The sequence below is a fragment of the Ostrea edulis genome, chromosome 9, assembly GCF_947568905.1.
Source record: "Ostrea edulis chromosome 9, xbOstEdul1.1, whole genome shotgun sequence".
Taxonomy (NCBI): domain Eukaryota; kingdom Metazoa; phylum Mollusca; class Bivalvia; order Ostreida; family Ostreidae; genus Ostrea; species Ostrea edulis.
Window position 1 is genome coordinate 64948149 of NC_079172.1, and position 19244 is coordinate 64967392.

The following is a 19244-nucleotide window of genomic DNA, read 5'->3' on the forward strand; positions in this document are numbered from 1 at the left end:
GGAGTTGATGTGGACTTTTTTATGTTTTGGAGTTGATGTGGACTTTTTTATGTTTTGGAGTTGATGTGGACTTTTTTATGTTTTGGAGTTGATGTGGACTTTTTTATGTTTTGGAGTTGATGTGGACTTTTTTCTTTTGTAGGTGGGTCCTCCTACAGCAAGCCCCCTGTCTCGCTGCTGAAGAAGACCGGTGATCCATTTCTACAGGACGATTCGTGCAGTGAGGTCACCCCAAAGCTCATGAAATGTCGCGAGTGTAAGATGACCCCTACACAACGCAGCAAGAAACTGCCCAACATCTTCTGTCGATTCTACGCCTTCAGAAGGTGAGTCTAGTACTAGTGCTGATGTAGTCTTCATTTTATAGCATCATAAAATACATACACTCATGAAAATAGACCCTAACCTAGAAAACGTCTTACTGCAATTAGTTCTCCGAGATCATGACTGGATTTGTCTAAGGAATTTGTGTAATGAAAGACAAAACTTCATGTTAGAGAGGGATCCAAAGTATAGCTCCTGATGATAAACATGTACAAGGCTTCCAGAAAAATATATCCAATGTTTGCCAGATATGATAGGAATGAAGTGTTTGTAGAGACGGTTTATTGAGATGTGGAAATGCCAAGCTGGGGTAATTACGGTACTGCAGTCAGCTCCAGTCTCTTTGTTGTGTGAAGGCAGCCAAGCCGTGTACTGAAAATTTTCCCCAACATCTGCCATCAGGAACATGCACTCACATTATAATAGGGCAGAAAGCAGGGAATAGGGAACTGATACCATTCTCTTTGTTTTCTGAACCAAATTAGCTTTTTGAAATCCAGAACATCTGGCTCTCATTGTGAATGGAACCACTGCCAAAACACAAGTAAAAATAGCGGCTTGTGGAAGGGGATGTTTCAGACTGCCAAGCTGTGGGGAGAAGGGCAGATAAGATGAATAGTTATTGTCAGCAAAGTTGTTGTAGAAATTCCACATTGCCAAAAGCATCTTATCATATTGTAGAGAAAATAGTCGAAGTTTTTGTTGTTAGAAAAATACCAGGCTTACAGAAAAATTGACTGATAGAGCACATATTTCTGATAGCACATGTAGCTGTGTGATAGATGTACACATGAGATTATGTGATGGGTGTACACATGAGATTTTGTATCATTATAGTACCGTGCAGTGTCACTGACTAATGCGAAATTCAGCAGGTAATCGGGGAATCGTGAAATGTTTGAGAAATAAAGAGAATTCTCCCAACAGCTGATGTGTCAAACTAAAATAAAATAAAGAATAAAAATATACAGCCTCGTAAACTAAGATAGGGATCTTGGAAAAGCAGATCACAGTGTTAAGTTCTGAAGAGGTACAAACTGCTGAGGGTCACTCTCAGCAATAAAGTCGTCTTTGTTGTTGTGTTGATAAAAGAAGGTGTCTCCTCATGAATTTGAGTGCATGCAGAACCTGATCTTGTTGATCCGGTGACTCGGTGTAATTGATTTCCCCAGTAGCAGTGTACTTAATTGATAGGCACCACGTGAAGGCACAACCACATGATCATTAGAGCAGTTACAAAACGCCAACAATTTGTGTGGATGAGAAATGAAAGTTGTGAACTAAATGAGGGGGTATCCTGATAGGCAGATTCTGGCCATTAAACATGCCCTGGGTAATTTGATTTTATTGATTTACAAGCTGAGTGATTTATCAAAAAGGAAATGATGAAGAGGGAGAAAGAAAGAAAAAAAAGCTTGAAAGAGCAGCTAGTGTACTTTGAATTATTGAGTTGATATTCTCCAAACTTGGCACACAGCAGGCATTGATTTGAGGCAGAGGTAGCTAAATGTTTACATGGCTCATTTTCAGGAACAACTTGCCAGCAGAGATCTGAGATTCTCCAGATGTTTTGATGGTTGTTTGTAAAGTACATAATTCCCTGTTCTACACCATTTATTGTAGGACACACAGCAAAAATTCCCTGTTCTACACCATTTATTGTGGGACACACAGCAAATTTTGTCTGGAAATTTTGTCAGGAATTCAATGCAGTTGCAATCAGAGAATCTAATTTGAACCAAAAAAAAAATTTTTTTCACAGTAAACAATAATGTCCACATTTTCTGTTTGAAAGGTTGTGGACATGTAACACTACTTCAAAAACAAATTGTTGGCCGTGATTTAACGGAGAATTTTTTATTTGCTTTGACAGATTAAGGTACAGCCAGAGGGGTTTTCTAATGATTGATGGTTTCTCGGAACTCTCTGATGCAATCAATGACGACATAGATCCCTGGCTACCCAACATCCCCGTCATGGAACCAAAAATAGATATAGAGACTGCCAAATACATTGTGGCTAGGGTTGGGGATAAATTCTGTCAGCTTGTTCAGCAGGAGCGGGAAGCCAAGAACTTAGCGGGGGATGAAGGTCAGTTTGACAAGCTAGAATATTTTCAGTGTCAACGACAAAACTGTAAACGTATTACTTTTGGCTGTGTATTATTTTGTGTTTGACAAAAGTGTAAGCATTATACTCTTTCAGCGACTTTGGTAGGATGGAGCCTCAGCTAATTGAAGTACACAGTTGATATAAATTAGATCTGGACTAAATGACCAAAAAACCTGTTTTATACACTAGATATTTTATGTTTACAGTAATTATGTGAAAGCGATTTCTAAATGTTGAAAATCATCACGAATCTGTGTATGTATAGAGCCTTACTAAGCTTTTGTGTAAACTGAGATTTGAATGATCTTTGTTGTAATTTACAGCAAAAATAGCGTGGAAAAGGGCCGTGACTGGAGTGAGAGAAATGTGTGACGTCTGTGATACAACATTGTTCAACATGCACTGGGTATGTCACAAGTGTGGATTTGTAGTGTGTCTGGACTGTTATAAAGTTCGTCTTCGGGCGCTTCAACAGGATAGCGGGGACGAAGGCGACGAGAGCGACCCGTATAACGGGGTCCAACAGGAGGAACAGCGGGACTGGCTGACCTGTAGCGCCAATCGACAGCAGCATGAGCCGGACAAGCTGATGCTCACCCAGATCATTCCCGGAGATGCATTATGGGAGGTGGGGAAACTGATCCATGACATGAAGAAGAAATGGAACATCCCCTGCAAGTGTTCCTGTGGGCAGTCCAACTCCAAACTGGTGCAGAAAAACGGCATTAACCAGGTAATAGGCTCCAGAGTGTCTGAAATAAATAAATCAAAAACTTATTTACAACACAAGATCATTTTGCTTTGGGGATGGTCGTTATTAGGACAATGTCAGTCAGCCGATTCTCCTTACATCATAGGAAATCAAACTGTGAAGAAGTGATTTCTAGGTCTAAACAAAGAACGCCAGTCTGAATTATTGACGGAGGTTGTTTTCATCAGATTTTCATATTTTATTAGATTGTTATATGTAGAACATCTCTCTATTGACTCGTGCTATTTGTTTATTGATGAACATAACCCATTCCTTCTCATTAGTGCTTGTCTGGTGGAGTGAATGAGCGGAGGCAAGCAAGCTCTCATCAAGCGCTGTGATTTGTTATAAATCTACTAATGGAGAGATTGCAGCTGTTCAGGAAAGCCAACCAACAAAAACAGGGCTTTACATGATAATATAATGATCTAACCTTCTGTTGTGCTGAAGGCTGCCAGAACAAAAAACATCTTGATGAAAATTCCCTTTTTAAAAAAGAATTCTCAAATGTAATTTAGACTACTGATGAAATAGCATTACATAATGGCTGTAAAAGCAAGAGAGAATGGGAAAAATGTCAGAAGCCTGCCAAGATCTGGGCAGAAACTCGCATTAGGATCAATATCTGTTTATAAAATAGAAACACACAACCAGATATGTTGAATTATTGCAGCAAAAACAATAGTTCATAAAATCATTAGGTCCCTAATTTGAGATTGTTTTATTGCTGTAATGAACACTTGGTTAAGATAATAATGGGGGGGGGGGGATAGGTGTGCAGGATGGAGGCAAAGGGGTCTCTGTCTGTTGTGTATGTCTGGGTGGAGTGGCATTTTCAGGATAGAATTTCCTTATCACACAAAATAAGCAGTAGGTGAATGCAGGCACTGTATGAGGACTTAGTTGAACACTCTCTTTGTTTACTTTGTGCTAGACATTCAGCAGGCTATCACAATGAAGCAAACCTGTAAACTAGTTTTGTTACAATCACTAATAAATGTTTTTTCCTTTTTTCTAGCAATATGTTCAGCAGGCTATCAACCACTTGTCAAACAATAAATCCAAAAAACTGATGAATGGCATTGCAGAGGATCACAAGATGTACAAGGGCAAGAAGGAGTCCATCAATGGCAACATTAAGTACAACCCCAACAGTTCCTCTCCTCTCAATCTTTTGGCTGATGTCGCGTCTATGGATTCAGAGACAAGTCGCGATCGCAGCGAGTCACCTTTTGGCAAAAACATTGACAAGTTTGGCAAGTCTTATAACCCTATAACAGAGCCGGTGTCTCCGTGTGGTGGCGGGAATAATGCTGGAGATGGGGACAATGATAAAAAGAACCCCGCCAGCTGCTCAACATTACGGGAACTGCTGACCAAAACTGCAGGGAAAGTCAAGTCGGATAACAACAACAAAAAATCCAAAACCAAGTCCAGCAGTAGCACACTGGATGATATCATCCAGTCCGTGGTGGAGAAGCAGTTACCTCGAGACGAAAATAGCCAACCAATCAGGTTAATGCATTACATTCCTCGTATGGGACATAGCAGCATGCTGACGCGGGACACGCCCATTTTGGTTCACAACCTGACAGAGACCAGTGTGTTGTATCCCGATGTTCCTCACTCCTGGCTCTGTGATGGCCGTCTTCTACGACTCCATGATCCAAAACACAAAGGAAACTTCAAAATCTTCCAGGAGCAGTGGAAGAGAGGTCAGCCTGTGATTGTGTCAGGAGTGGATAAACTCTTAAACAGAACTCTCTGGCATCCATCCTCCTTCAGTAAGACGTTTGGAAAGGAGAAGAATGACGTGGTGAACACAATGTCTGGCGTGGTCATCATTGGACACCCCATGTCCGTGTTCTGGGATGGGTTCGAGAAGCTGAGAGAACGTCTGCTGGACGATGATGAAGAACCCATGCTTCTGAAGCTGAAGGACTGGCCGCCTGGGGACGATTTCAGTGATCTCATGCCAAACCACTTTGATGATCTCATGCAAGCTCTTCCTCTGCCCGAGTACACTCATCGCCATGGTAAACTCAATCTGGCATCTCGCCTTCCTGACTTCCTGGTGAGGCCGGATCTTGGGCCAAAGATGTACAATGCATACGGTGAGTGGTCTATATGAAATAGGTATATGAACTGATTTTGTAAAAAAAAAAAAAAAAAAAAAGAGAGAGAGCTTTAGTTCTGCATATTAAACACTGCTTTGTTGAGTTAATGATTAATAGATGTAGAGGTAAATTGGAGATTATGTTAATTAGATGTTGGTTCTGTTGATTACAGGATCTGCTAAATACCCTAGTGAGGGTACCACAAATCTCCACCTGGATGTCTCAGATGCTGTCAACTGTATGGTGTATGTTGGAATCCCACCCGACGGTCCCGGCGGCAAACAAGCTCACATCAACATGGCCATCAAGGCTATCGACGATGCAGGCTGTGACACCATGACAAAGAAACGGGTGCGAGAAACTAATGAGGTTCCCGGTGCTCTCTGGCACATTTATGATGCTATGGATGCGGACAAGATCAGAGATTTTCTGAACAAGGTAAAACTTGAGATTCTGTTCATTTGTGTGGAGAATTTCTGTCTGAACAAGGCAATATTTCAGATTGAGTTGATGAAAAGTAATGTCTGACTGTTGCTTGTCATAAGAAAGCTAAACTTCATGATAGTAAATTTTGCCAGTTGATATGTATATCTTCAGGTGTATTAAGACTGATTATATTAAATGTTGCCAGTTGAATTGTAGATCTTCTGGTGTATTAAGACTGATGATAGTAAATATTGCCAGTTGAATTGTAGTTCTTCTGGTGTATAAGGACTGATTATAGTAAATGTTGCCAGTTGAATTGTAGATCTTCTGGTGTATAAGGACTGATGATAGTAAATATTGCCAGTTGAATTGTAGATCTTCTGGTGTATAAGGACTGATGATAGTAAATGTTGCCAGTTGATATGTCGAAGGACTGATTGTTTATGGCTTATTACATTTTATTACCTCTCTGAATTTTACTTAGACATGACCCTGTGTTTACAATGGAACTTTCCCAGACATTCACATGAAGTTTACAGTCCTCAGTCAAGTTACAGAAAGTTTACAGTCCTCAGTGTTGTGTCACAGAAGGTTTACAGTCCTCAGTGTCATGTTACAGAAGGTTTACAGTCCTCAGTGTTGTGTTACAGAAAGTTTACAGTCCTCAGTGTCATGTTACAGAAAGTTTACAGTCTTCTGTTGTGTTACAGAAGGTTTACAGTCCTCAGTGTCATGTTACAGAAGGTTTACAGTCCTCAGTGTCATGTTACAGAAGGTTTACAGTCCTCAGTGTTGTGTTACAGAAAGTTTACAGTCCTCAGTGTCGTGTCACAGAAGGTTTACAGTCCTCAGTGTCATGTTACAGAAAGTTTACAGTCCTCAGTCATGTTACAGAAAGTTTACAGTCCTCGGTCAAGTTACAGAAAGTTTACAGTCCTCAGTGTTGTGTCACAGAAGGTTTACAGTCCTCTGTCGTGTTACAGAAGGTTTACAGTCCTCAGTGTCGTGTTACAGAAGGTTTACAGTCCTCTGTGTCATGTTACAGAAAGTTTACAGTCCTCAGTGTCATGTTACAGAAAGTTTACAGTCCTCAGTGTCATGTTACAGAAAGTTTACAGTCCTCAGTCAAGTTACAGAAAGTTTACAGTCCTCTGTCGTGTTACAGAAGGTTTACAGTCCTCAGTGTCATGTTACAGAAGGTTTACAGTCCTCAGTGTAGTAGAGGTGTAACAGGATGTTGTATGGCTAGGAGAGAGATGTTCTGCTCTTACTGCACAATCAATTTTCAGAAAATCAGAGAGGACAGACATTGGGATTGTTAATACATGCAGAGCGTAGAGTGGGCTGTCATCCATCATCCGTGATGGATTAATCTACTTCATAGGCATAGTCTGGGGAAATCTGTGAATCCAGAAAAACTGTTATGTAATTAAAAACAAATATTTAGGTAGAGAGATTAGGACCTTTGTAACACACTGTTATGATAGGTGTGGGAAATATTGTGTGACATGGTGCTGAACTTAAAACTGTCAGTGTGTGCAATGTTCAATTTGTGTAGTCAAAGAGAACATATTTAAAACAATCTGCTAAATATACCTATACAAAACATGCATTCTGCCTGGATGTAAGTGTGAGGAAAGATAGGTCAACATGTGATGTATTGACTGTTGTGTGTGTAGATAGGTTAACATGTGATGTATTGACTGTTGTGTGTGTAGATAGGTTAACATGTGATGTATTGACTGTTGTGTGTGTAGATGTGACCTTGAGAGGGGATGTTGAACTGTGTAACTGACACAGGAATGTAGACAAGTTGGCTGGTGGCCAGCAAAACTGGTATCCAGTTATTGCACAGAGCAGAACTGATTAATCTCCTACATACCATATATTTAAAGAAGTATTGATTTGGAGGCAGGGCCTTATGAAACATCGAAATGTTGTGTCAGGTGTGTCACTGTAATCTGATGAGGAAATCTGGGAAGGCCTCTGTTTATTTCATCAGGAGAGAGAGAGAGAGAGAGAGAGAGAGAGAGAGAGAGAGAGAGAGAGATGTCTAGGAATCAAGAGAAATTGAAAGAAATTTAAAATCTAGATACTAAAAATCAATTTACTGAGTTCTCACGCACAGGTCAAAACATGAATACTGCACAAATTAGCCCAACATCTTTTCTGGGATTTTCTGCTACTTGAGAAATTTTGAATGAATTCAACCAGTTTTAAATTTTTCTGTAGGTTAAGGGAGAAATGGGTAAATTTATATAAAACTCTGTGTTATGAGAAAATTTTCCTGTATACTGGTAGCTAGGGACAAACTGAGGGATAATGAGGTATTGCATTACGAGATATAATTTGATCATTGAGAAATAATGTAATCAGCATTGTAACCTATCAGATAGCTGATGTTTTCCCACTCCCCTCCCAATGCCCCGCCCACCAGAGCTAAGGTGACAAGTCTAGCGTTACTGCTCTCAGATTGTACTGCTTAACCTGTGGCAGGAGGAAGTGAATTGGTTGTCTTATGTTGTAAATGGGGATGACTAAAAGACACCAACAAATAAAACGCCCACTCTCTGACGAAATCAGACCGGCTGTGGTTAGGTCTAGCAGATAAAGAGCGTTACATCCAGTATGTTTCTGATAGTTGAATGTGCTGTTTTTTGTTAGTGATGTAAATGACATCTGGGAAATGTCAGGCATTTATCAAATTGACACTGCCTGTCAAAGAATTTCAAACATTCTGGTGCAGTTCAGGGACTTATTTGAGTAAACATGCTGAAAATACCTGGTTTTTATGCCTGCTGTTTCGCCCAATGATGAACACTTGTCTAGATTTCATAGTAACATTGTCAAGACTGGGTGTCTTTTGTTGTAGGAGGGGGATTTGCTGCAAGGAGTAGTGTCATTGTTGAAGAAAGGTGTAATTTAGTCTGCAAAAAATACTCTGAAATGTTTGAATTTTTCAACACTGTCATTACATGTAGTTCTAGGTCTATTTTGCTTGAGTTGTTTTGTGACACATGGTATGTTGTACAGTTTGTATACAGTCATTAATTACCTACAGTTCCAGGTTTAGTTTGCTTGAGTTGGTTTGTGACAGAGGTTATACACCAGAGTAGTAATATTTAACCATTGGTAATGTATTTGTAAATTTTAATCAATTTTTTCTATAGGTGGGCAAAGAGAGGGGTGAGGAAATTGAACCCCACCATGACCCAATTCATGACCAGAGCTGGTACCTGGATGTGGATCTGCAGAACCGCCTATACAAAGAATATGGGGTGCTGGGATACACAATCGTACAGTGTATGGGGGATGCTGTGTTTATACCAGCAGGTGCCCCTCATCAGGTGAAGAATCTCCACAGCTGTATCAAGGTTGCTGAGGACTTTGTCTCACCAGAACACTTAAACCACTGCTTCAGCCTCACCCAGGAGTTCAGACTGCTGTCTGACACACACACAAACCACGAGGACAAGTTACAGGTAAACATTTACATACAGCAACTACAGGTGAAAATACAAAACACCAATCACAGGTAAAAATACAACACACCAATCACAGGTAAACATTTACCCACACCATCACATGTAAAAATACACACAACACGCACCCATCACAGGTAAAAATACACACACCCATCACAGGTAAAAATTCACACCAAACACACCCATCACAGGTAAAAATACACACAAAACAAACCCATCACAGGTAATAACACCAAACACACCCATCACAGGTAAAAATACACACTAAACACACCCATCACAGGTAAAAATACACTTACATACGACACATACCATACAAACTACAGTATAGAATTAGAATATAAACAACAAAAAACTAGCACCAACTAGGAATGTAAACTGCAGGTTAAACAACAAAAAACTAGCACCAACTAGGAATGTAAACTGCAGGTTAAACAACAAAAAACTAGCACCAACTAGGAATGTAAACTGCAGGTTAAACAACAAAAAACAAGCACCAACTAGGAATGTAAACTGCAGGTTAAACAACAGAAAACTAGCACCAACTAGAAATGTAAACTGCAGGTTAAACAACAAAAAACAAGCACCAACTAGGAATGTAAACTGCAGGTTAAACAACAGAAAACTAGCACCAACTAGGAATGTAAACTGCAGGTTAAACAACAGAAAACTAGCACCAACTAGGAATGTAAACTGCAGGTTAAACAACAGAAAACTAGCACCAACTAGGAATGTAAACTGCAGGTTAAACAACAGAAAACTAGCACCAACTAGGAATGTAAACTGCAGGTTAAACAACAAAAAACAAGCACCAACTAGGAATGTAAACTGCAGGTTAATATGAGACAACCGATATTGAAACACTCGCCCAATACACAAACTAAAACTAAGCAACAGAGAGCTGAAGTTCGTGTGCTATTACAGTGCGTGCCAATTCTTTTTGATTAACAAAAATTCCATCCATCATAATTAGTACAATGTTCTGTGTGATCATTTTAGAACTGTATCTGTTTTTGTCGAATCAATTTTTCTTCTGTGAAATCGCCAGCCCTGACAAGCCAGCAATGTAGTTTGATTAAATGTCTATAGATTTGTCTGTGCCTTGGTTACACTGTCATAATCAAGTTTGATGTACAAAAACTTTTTTACTGCTTTGCAGGTGAAAAACATCATGTACCATGCAGTGAAGGATGCTCTGGCAGTCCTGAATAATGTCGAGCCAGATGAGGATTAAGGACATTTTGGATTGGGTGGGGGTGGGGGGGGGGGGGGGGGGGGTGAAAGAAAGGAGCCAAAGAAAAAAATGACAGGGACAGGAAAATGAGGATATGGACTGACAAGCCTGGGAATTCTGTGTAAAGGAAAGTTAACCTGCAGAAATAGTGTGATAGTGAGAGACCTGTCTCGATATTATGGATTGTATTTCATTTGTGCTGAGTGACACACATTTTCAGTCTGGCCTTCAAAATTTCCAACTGGAGGAAAGGGGCCCAAACTAAACATATCATACCGACCTACATACAACAAAAGGCTCAATGTCCGACCTATCTAAAGGTGTTACAGGAATTCTATGTCGCCCTGTGATATGTCTACTGCTGCGGCGAAACGCACTGCCACTGCGGGAGAACTAAAAACACTGTGCTGTCAGAGTTATACTCATTAACCAATGGATAGACCAAGAGTGCTATGCTATTTATGGATTTTTGTTTTCTGCAGATTGGTGGAATATTTTGTTGTCTGTTTAATTTTGTGAATTTCTGACTGATCCTTGGGGTCTGTACGTGGATCCTGGGGACTTGTGTACACTTCCTAGCTAGGAACAGAAACACATTGATCTCATAACATTTGTAGTGTATATCAGGGAGCTATGTACCCACTCAGTCTGCAGTTATCTGTGACCTTGAGGGGTGAAGGTCAAGTGTGACAAACTATAGACTGAGTTTGAGGCTGGTACATTGATTTGAATCCCTGCTATAGGGATACTTTGCATGAGGGGAGAAAAAAAGGGGGGAAGGTGGCATGCATCGTGTAAACTTGATAGAACTAATACATATAGGATTAATGATAATAAACAGATGTATCCTACATAGAACTCTGAACTTGGCTTTACTTCAGAGGTATTCAATTAGGAGCTCTCTCATCGCTTTACTCCTAGAAGGGGCGTTTACATAATGGCCGCTTTAGGAATTTTTTTTTTTTTTCATTGTATCCTGACCATTTAAAAGTTTATTGATATGATATGTTGATGTCCTTAGATATATATATTATATGATGCAGATTGCTTTTTTCAGCTAGGACAAACGCGAGTCATGTTTTTTTTTTTTTCTGTTTGTGTACAGGCTTATATTGGCTGAGATATATATATTATATATATACTTATATAAAATATATTCTATATATATAGAAGTAATTTGAAAAAAGAAAAAAGTGCAAAGTTTATTGATTGTTTTTCCTAGCTTCATAAATGTCCCAAAGTTTATCATGTCAGATTATATAGTACTACATCTTAACATGGAACTCGCCATATATGGACGAGAACATGTTAAACTGTTCACAAATTGTTGGGGAAAATTCTGCATTAAAAGTTTAATACTGCATTATAGCTCTGTTTTGTCTATGAACTTGAGAGAAAAAGGTTCGTCTTGTGAGATGGACTTCGAGAGAGAAAGGTTTGTGTCGTGAGATGGACTCGAGAGAGAAAAATGTTTGTCTTGTGAGATGGACTCGAGAAAGAAGGGTTTGTCTTGTGAGATGGACTTGAGAAAGGTTTGTCTTGTGTAAAATAGACTTGAGAGCAAAAGGTTTCTGGAACATCAACGGTTGAAAAATCATGTGGCCATTTTCACAAAAAATCTTAATATTAAGATAAAATTTTTGCCTCTGCTTTATACTCGGCCGAGTGCAACTGTGACCTGAGTAAGAATCAAGTTTCCTTACCAATAGTTTTGTTCATTCAGAAATATGTAAACAAAGAATGGTGGGGAAAAAAATGTTTTTAAATTTTTATCTTAATTGTAGGAACTTTTGTGAAAAGAGCCAGTAAATGGCACACTCTTGTGCATTAATCATCCTGAGAAATCACAATCTGGGTGATTAGTTGGATATTACCAGTAAATATGCTGAAACATGTATGAAAAACATATAATGAGGGGTTGATGTATTATGAATGTGTCGTAATTGCTCAGATTTTCGTAGTAAACAAGATTTCCTGTATTACTAGTCAGTACTAGACTTAAGTGATAAATTAGGTCACCTTCCAAAGCAATACCATTAGTGGCCTCGTACATAAAACCTGAGACAGCCAATTTGTAGTCCCGGGTTTGTGTGAGGAGAATAAATAGGCCCTTGTCAGACATGAAACCAGATCTTTACTGTCACAGAAGATCGAGTAGATAACAGGGGTCCTTCTGATTGATAGCATCATCACGTGGTTACTTTGTACAGCACAAACACAACACTAGTTGCATGTCCTTCTATCTGTAAAGAACGAAGATGACCTCATTGTCCTTTGCGAGACATGGTGGGATTTGACAGGGTTTGCATCTGAGCCCATTGTCCTTGTGCACGTTAATGAAAGCCATAGAAATCAAAACTATTCACAACGGGGGGATTTTCTGTTAATGTGTAGCGTTAATCTGACAGAGGTTTTAAAATTCCTGATCAGTCTTATTGCCAATATACAGGGCGTAATAAGATTTCATTTCTGGAGCGCATGATGCTTCGACAAGACCCTAACAATAGGTTCACCAACTGTAAAATCAATACCCCATTACAAAGAGTCACAATGGTGTACTTTTCTTCTCGTATAGAATCCATTATCTGGGGAAAATTGCTGTCGTGTCAGCCAGCGATTGCCACACAGAAGACTGTTTTTAAATTCCACCATTTTCCAGCAGTAGGGCTATTAACGGTGAAATCTCTCTGATCTCCGACCATTAAATCCCTTACATTTCTACGTAACTGAGGACGAAATCCTAATTTAGATAGATGAATAATAAACTGTGAAAGACTGCTACATCATAATGACTGGAGACTCTGACGACGTGATATTTATTGTACTATAGAATTTTGTTTTTTTCATTGGACACCTGCCACTTCATTCACCTGGATTTACCTGTATGATGTATACTTTTGATTTAACCACACACTCTGGTCATCTGGGAAGATTTCTTATATCATCTGTAACGGTTTTTTGATTTACAACAATTAACAGTTTTACAACAATTAACAGTTTGCAATGCGAAGTTGTGTACAACAAAAGAAAACACATTCAGCATTATCACCAATCCTGATCGATTTGAATTGTGTACTTCACTGCACTACCATTAAAGGACATTGGCTTGTGACCACCCCAAGCTCTCTAAATTTGCATCTGCGAATTGATTAGCATTGAGCATGTCCTCTGACAGCGCTAATGGTGACCTACTTAGAGAAGTTGTTTTGAGATGGTCCCTATGCAGTATGAGTCATACTGCACACTTCGCTTTTGATTGATGGTGTGGTTTAAGATAACCTTAGGGTCACCGGAATGTTTTGTTTGTCTGTTTATCAGGGCTGCCTACAGAATGCTGTAACATGCTATAACTTTGTATAACAGAGTCTGTATTGATCCGCTGCCATTACATGCCTTTGTGTATTCCTTTCTTTGTCGTGTTGGCCGTTCCTGTGTTCACGGCTCAGCTTTATAGTCAAACGGCGGTCTGATCAAACCATGTCTTTCACCTCACGTTTTCGGCTTTTTCTTCTGAACTATTGGGCCAATTTCAAACAAACTTGGCACAAAGTACTCTTTGATGAAGGAGGTTCGGGGTTGTTCAAGTGATGGTCATGTCTCTATATCCAATGGGAAATAATTATAGAGTAGAGAATTTTTTATAAAATATCAAGAAAGTTTTAACAATAAATCACGTTGTTCAGACCCTTATCCCGGGGTCAAGATGAGCCACTAGAGGAGCAATGATTAACAACTTACAGCAAAATCTTGACAACCACAAGGGCACATTGAATAAGTTGTTAAATTTAAAGCTCACGTACTGTACATTCGTAAAATCACAAAAGTACAGATCAAATAATTAATGCAAGAATCTTTATGTAGATTCAAGTTTGTCCAAACCAAGACTCCCTGGGTCAGCGTAGGTCCACTCGGGTTTTAGACAGGAAAATAATATAGATAATTTCTTTAAAAATAAAACGATTATTAATATTATTACGGGTGGTGGAGGGGGTGATGGTGGTGAATCGAGCAGGACTACCGTGGGGGTTTGAAGTTACACCGTTAGCGTCAACCCCGCTTGTTGTTTCCCGTATCCACAATCATATGACGTCACCCTCGTCGAGTTTTGTTTAGATATGCCTTTAACTACGTTGTGTTGGCATTGTCTCCTCGTTAGCTACATAATATGATCTGATGTTTTGCAGACGTGTGACTCTCAGATTGATTTTCCGTATATAACCAATGAGTCAAAGTTTTTTCTCTCTCTCTGGTATCTCGGATGAATGAAGGAACGACCCGCTATTGGATAAGTAGAGATTACTTTGGAGAACGTTACCAAAGACAATCAAGATGAACTCGGTGTGACTTTATAGAGGATGGAGTCGTATTCACCTCAAGTATGTGTAGCGTGGTACTGTACGCGTGGTATTCTCATCAACACAAGCCAACAAAGGACGATGGTATGTCATTTGTGGATCGGGTGCGCTTTAGGGGGGGGGGGGGGGGGCAGACGCAATATACTATTCACAGTACTGACTATTGAATTAGTACAACACATCACAGTACCGACTATCGAATTAGTGCAACACATCACAGTACCGACTATCGAATTAGTACTACACAGATACAACACAAAGATAAACTAAATGACAAGACTTATTTTGTAGCTGTGGTTGGAACAAAATCAGGTTGTAAAATTGAGACCCAACGAAATTCCGATTTTGTTTAGTGCCGACTACTACGACAGGATGAATGGGTCCAAAGTCAGTCTCCGATGTCGTGGCTCGACATTGGCCTCGGGGGTTTTACAAGGACCGCGTTATTGATCTTTAACCATTTGATCAAAACCTGATTTGCCTAATGCAGTTCGGCACACGCCAGGGAAGAGATTTTTCCACTAATTACTGGTCGCTGAACAATACAGGACCCTGGCGCTGCAACATCATATCCGAATGACCCAGAAATACCCAGTTATCGGAAATTTCGTGGACCAATCAGGTGCGGGGATAGACAGTGCATGGCAGCAGACAGAATAAGACTGAGGACGAACTTCTAAATCTGGAGTCTGATTTCATTTAGAAGGGGACTTGCGCAATGGATTCAGTCATGCACGCCGTTTGACGCACTTACACCGGGGCATCTCATTAGAGTCCTCTGTGACACCAGACATTGTCTTCTTGGAGATGAATATCACTATCTTTTAAAATGTAGTAATGGTGGTATTGCATCCATGAGAAAATTCTGTTTACCTGAAATGTATCACTTAAATTCTAATATAATTAAATATAATAACCTCATGAACTCAAAGGATAAACTTTTGTTGTTAAAATTAAGGTACGGTATATTAAGGACAGAGTCCAACCTCCATGTTGATTGAGAGGTTTACTAATTGCGTATGTGCTGATTTGTCTTATGTTCTCTACACTGATGTAAATAAAGTCATTGTCATTGTCCCTGGCAATGGAGGGCTGGAGAATTCCCATTATTTCCCCTTCGTTTATTATTTTTAACGTCACCCCATGCCCCCCCCCCCCCAAAAAAACCCTCCCAAATGATATATCCAGAAAATCTTAATTGTTCGCGTCATTTTTCAGAGCTTGTGTTGTAGAAGAGTCAGTTTGTTCCTCCAAGTCTTTGGACTGTTTTAAACATCCATATTGCCCGACATGGAAGGAGTAAATAAACCGTTATTGAAGCAACATTTCGTCTATCAAAGCAAGATTTTAGCCATCTACTCCCGATTTTCATGGATTTGATTTCCCCCCTGACCTTAGATTAACCAATTTAATTATTATATTTTTAGTTTATTTCACGAGGTGTTTATGAATAGATATGTAGGACACTACGGTTATTCGCTGGCTTGCCAGAATCTGTTGGAGCCAAAATTTATCTCTGGTACCTAACTTTAAGACTTTGTCAAATAATAATAATAAATATTTCTAATATCGATTCGACAAATCGATTTGATGTCGTTGTTTAGACATTATAACCAAAGAGAGATAACTCTAATGCCTCGTTCACACGAAGAATTTAATTCGCATTAAGGTAGAGACCGATAGCAACCACGTGATCAGTAAAAATCGTGTATTTTCACGTGAAATTATTTTTCGGAATTCCGTACATCGCCATAGAGTAGTTGAAAAACAAAAAGGGTTTCCGAAAGTACAAGTTGTTGCTGTGACTGAATCGATGATTGAGAGGGTCGTCTCGACGAAAGATATAGAAATTTGGCCATAGTTTAGATTAGGAATACGTCAATGTAATAATAGTGGACTAAATGTTTCGTCCGTGCAGAATGGCACTTTTTACCTCACGAAATTCACCACCATGCATAGCTGCACTACGTAAACAAAGTTGTTGATGTAGCGTGATCGTGATGTCCAAGTGCTGCGAGTTTCAATACTGTTTATGTAGTCATTGAGAGTTTAAACAAAGTTTCTTCTGAGAAGAGGAATTCGATGGATGCATTCAACGTGGACAACGAAATCATAATTGCGTTTGGTAAGTGAAAAAAATGGCAAATTGAATTTGTATTCAACCCACTTTTCCTCTGCTATTTCACAACGCGATTTTATAATAACATTTATAAACGCACAATTTGGAGCTGTTTCATTTTTTGTGCATTTATGTATTCCATATGTGCCCAAAATATAACTCCTGCATGTGCATGTAATTGTAAATGGATGTCATGTATATGCCAGATTTGAAAAAAAAATAATAAAATACATGTTATGTGTGTAATTTTCAATATATCAGCATTTTAAAGTTCACTAAACATGCATTGAGACACACAATTTTAAAATTGACATTGTCTGACACAGTATAATTAATGATTAATACTGACTGTGCAAATATTAATTATGATGATTTTTTTCTAAGCATCATCCTAAGGACCACTGCAAGTTGAAATGGGCTTCCAGCCAACAACTTCAACAGCAATTTGCCATGAAAATCAGCAAGAAAGGTACAATATTTTCTATCTTAGTAAGATAGAATTTTTCATTTTAACACCAGACATTTATAAAGACAATTCTTAGTATATTAGATATTCATCTTTTTTTCAATATTTGAATATACAGAATATATTTTTTATAACAGGTACTTCATTTACATTGATGATGTCATATCCCCTGGACCCCACAACTTTACAGGTTACAGAGAAAATTCAAGAACTTCTGCAAAATGTGGGACTTGGATAGAATCAATAATGTATTTGTGAGCCCAGAGCAATGGATATATTGTGCAACATACTAAAGTGTGAATTTAATGGAAAACAAGTACATGTACTCATGTATTACATGTCTTTTTTAAAGACAATAACATTGTATAAATATAGAGGAAGTGTCATTGTTGATTATTCTAAGTTTTTGATATATCAAAATCAGTAAACATTTCTAAATGAAAATAAAATACCAATTTTATAACTTTAATCAATGTGTTTGAATTTCTCATTTTCTTACCCCACCCCATCCCCGTTACACACACTCGGTGCATATATACTGTGAATGCAATATGCATGCATTCTAAGTTATCCAAGCGAGTTTTTGTTTCAGTGTGAGACTACAAGTAGGACTCGTAAACTTATGAAGAGACATATATATTTGTGAGAGCAAGATAGCTGATATGAGCCTTGAGATCAATCGGTCGAATGCGAAGGCCAGGGTTCGAATCCCGGCCGCGACAGACCTGAGTTGTTGAAACAGGTAGTGACAGTTCCATTGCCAAACGCTCAGCATCAGGTGTAAATGTCACTGGTCCTCGGAGATGACCTTCAAAACGGATGTCCAGTGTCACAGTAGATGTGGCACGCTAAAGAACCCTCACTGCTCAATGGCCGTAAGCGCCGAGCAAAGGCCTAAATTTAAAGCCGTTCACCGGTCTTGGTAACGTCTCCATATGAGTAAAAAAGTCTCGAGAGACGTTAAACAAGATACAATCAATCAATCCATGGGTCGATTGGGTGGAAATCTTCCCATTGATATTAAATATAAAGTTGTTATTTAAACATATTTGGTGCACTATGCTGTATAATCATATCAATTTCTTATAATAGGTAATCGTGTCTGGTTATTATAAAAAAATGTATGAAAAATAACTAAATATTAATGCAATCATTGTGAGTGCAAAAAGGTCAATCGCAAGAGCACATACATAAATGCATTGGTGGATATAAGGGGTGGGGTGGGGGGGGGGGGGGGGGCAACCGGCGCGAGCCCCCTTAAAATTTTCAAGTTTAAAGTAAATCGTGGTCTCTTGTTTAGAGAAATATATACGATAAAAGAAGCCATAATTTCCTCCACTCTCAGAGAAATAAATGTCTGACAAAATCTTTTGATTTATTGAATTACTTTTAGTGGGAGAACTGCTACTTTTTCCAAAAACCCTTAAAATTTGCGTTATTTTATTAATTTCACCTAATTAGAAAGGACAGAAAATAATAAAAATGACTACATAGGAGACATATTTTAAGCCCTAAAAAATCTGTAAAATCCAGGAGTTTCTGGGGAATCGCCCCCCCCCCCCCTTCAAGGCGACCCCCAGACCTCTGCCTCATACAGTTGCACCCCCCTCCCAACTTCAATTCCTGATCCGCCCCTGAAATAGCTTATAGAAACCTTCTTATTGTCATGTTCAATTTTCAAAGAGGTAATTTGGGAATGCTTAAACATTCTAAGTTAAAAAAAGGTCAGTAGTTTATCTCTGCTGGCTGAATCTTTCTTCTCAATGCACTGAGTGCAATTCATGACGTCTATGTTCCTGCTCATTCTTTCTCCTCCATACCATGCAGTATATTAAAGGGGTTGGGATGTAATGGA

The 19244-nt window shown here is 39.0% G+C and overlaps 1 protein-coding gene and 1 long non-coding RNA gene across 7 annotated transcripts in view; both read left to right on the plus strand.

Moving 5' to 3' along the window:
* The window catches only part of LOC125660494 (lysine-specific demethylase 3B-like), a 64520-nt gene extending 52708 nt beyond the window's left edge, over positions 1-11812 (plus strand). For all 6 annotated transcript variants that reach the window (XM_048892332.2, XM_048892333.2, XM_048892334.2 and 3 more), the window contains 7 exons: positions 143-326; positions 2198-2415; positions 2760-3169; positions 4206-5301; positions 5477-5742; positions 8901-9212; positions 10375-11812. In XM_048892332.2, coding sequence (XP_048748289.1) covers positions 143-326; positions 2198-2415; positions 2760-3169; positions 4206-5301; positions 5477-5742; positions 8901-9212; positions 10375-10449 — 2561 coding nt within the window. In that variant the 3' untranslated portion in view covers positions 10450-11812. The remainder of the gene's footprint in view (positions 1-142; positions 327-2197; positions 2416-2759; positions 3170-4205; positions 5302-5476; positions 5743-8900; positions 9213-10374) is intronic.
* A 4656-nt stretch (positions 11813-16468) lies between these two features.
* On the plus strand, positions 16469-17858 carry LOC130050291 (uncharacterized). Its single transcript, XR_008798723.1, has 3 exons — positions 16469-16929; positions 17308-17392; positions 17527-17858. It is a non-coding gene; the product is annotated as an uncharacterized LOC130050291 (long non-coding RNA).
* The last annotated feature ends 1386 nt before the right edge of the window (positions 17859-19244 follow it).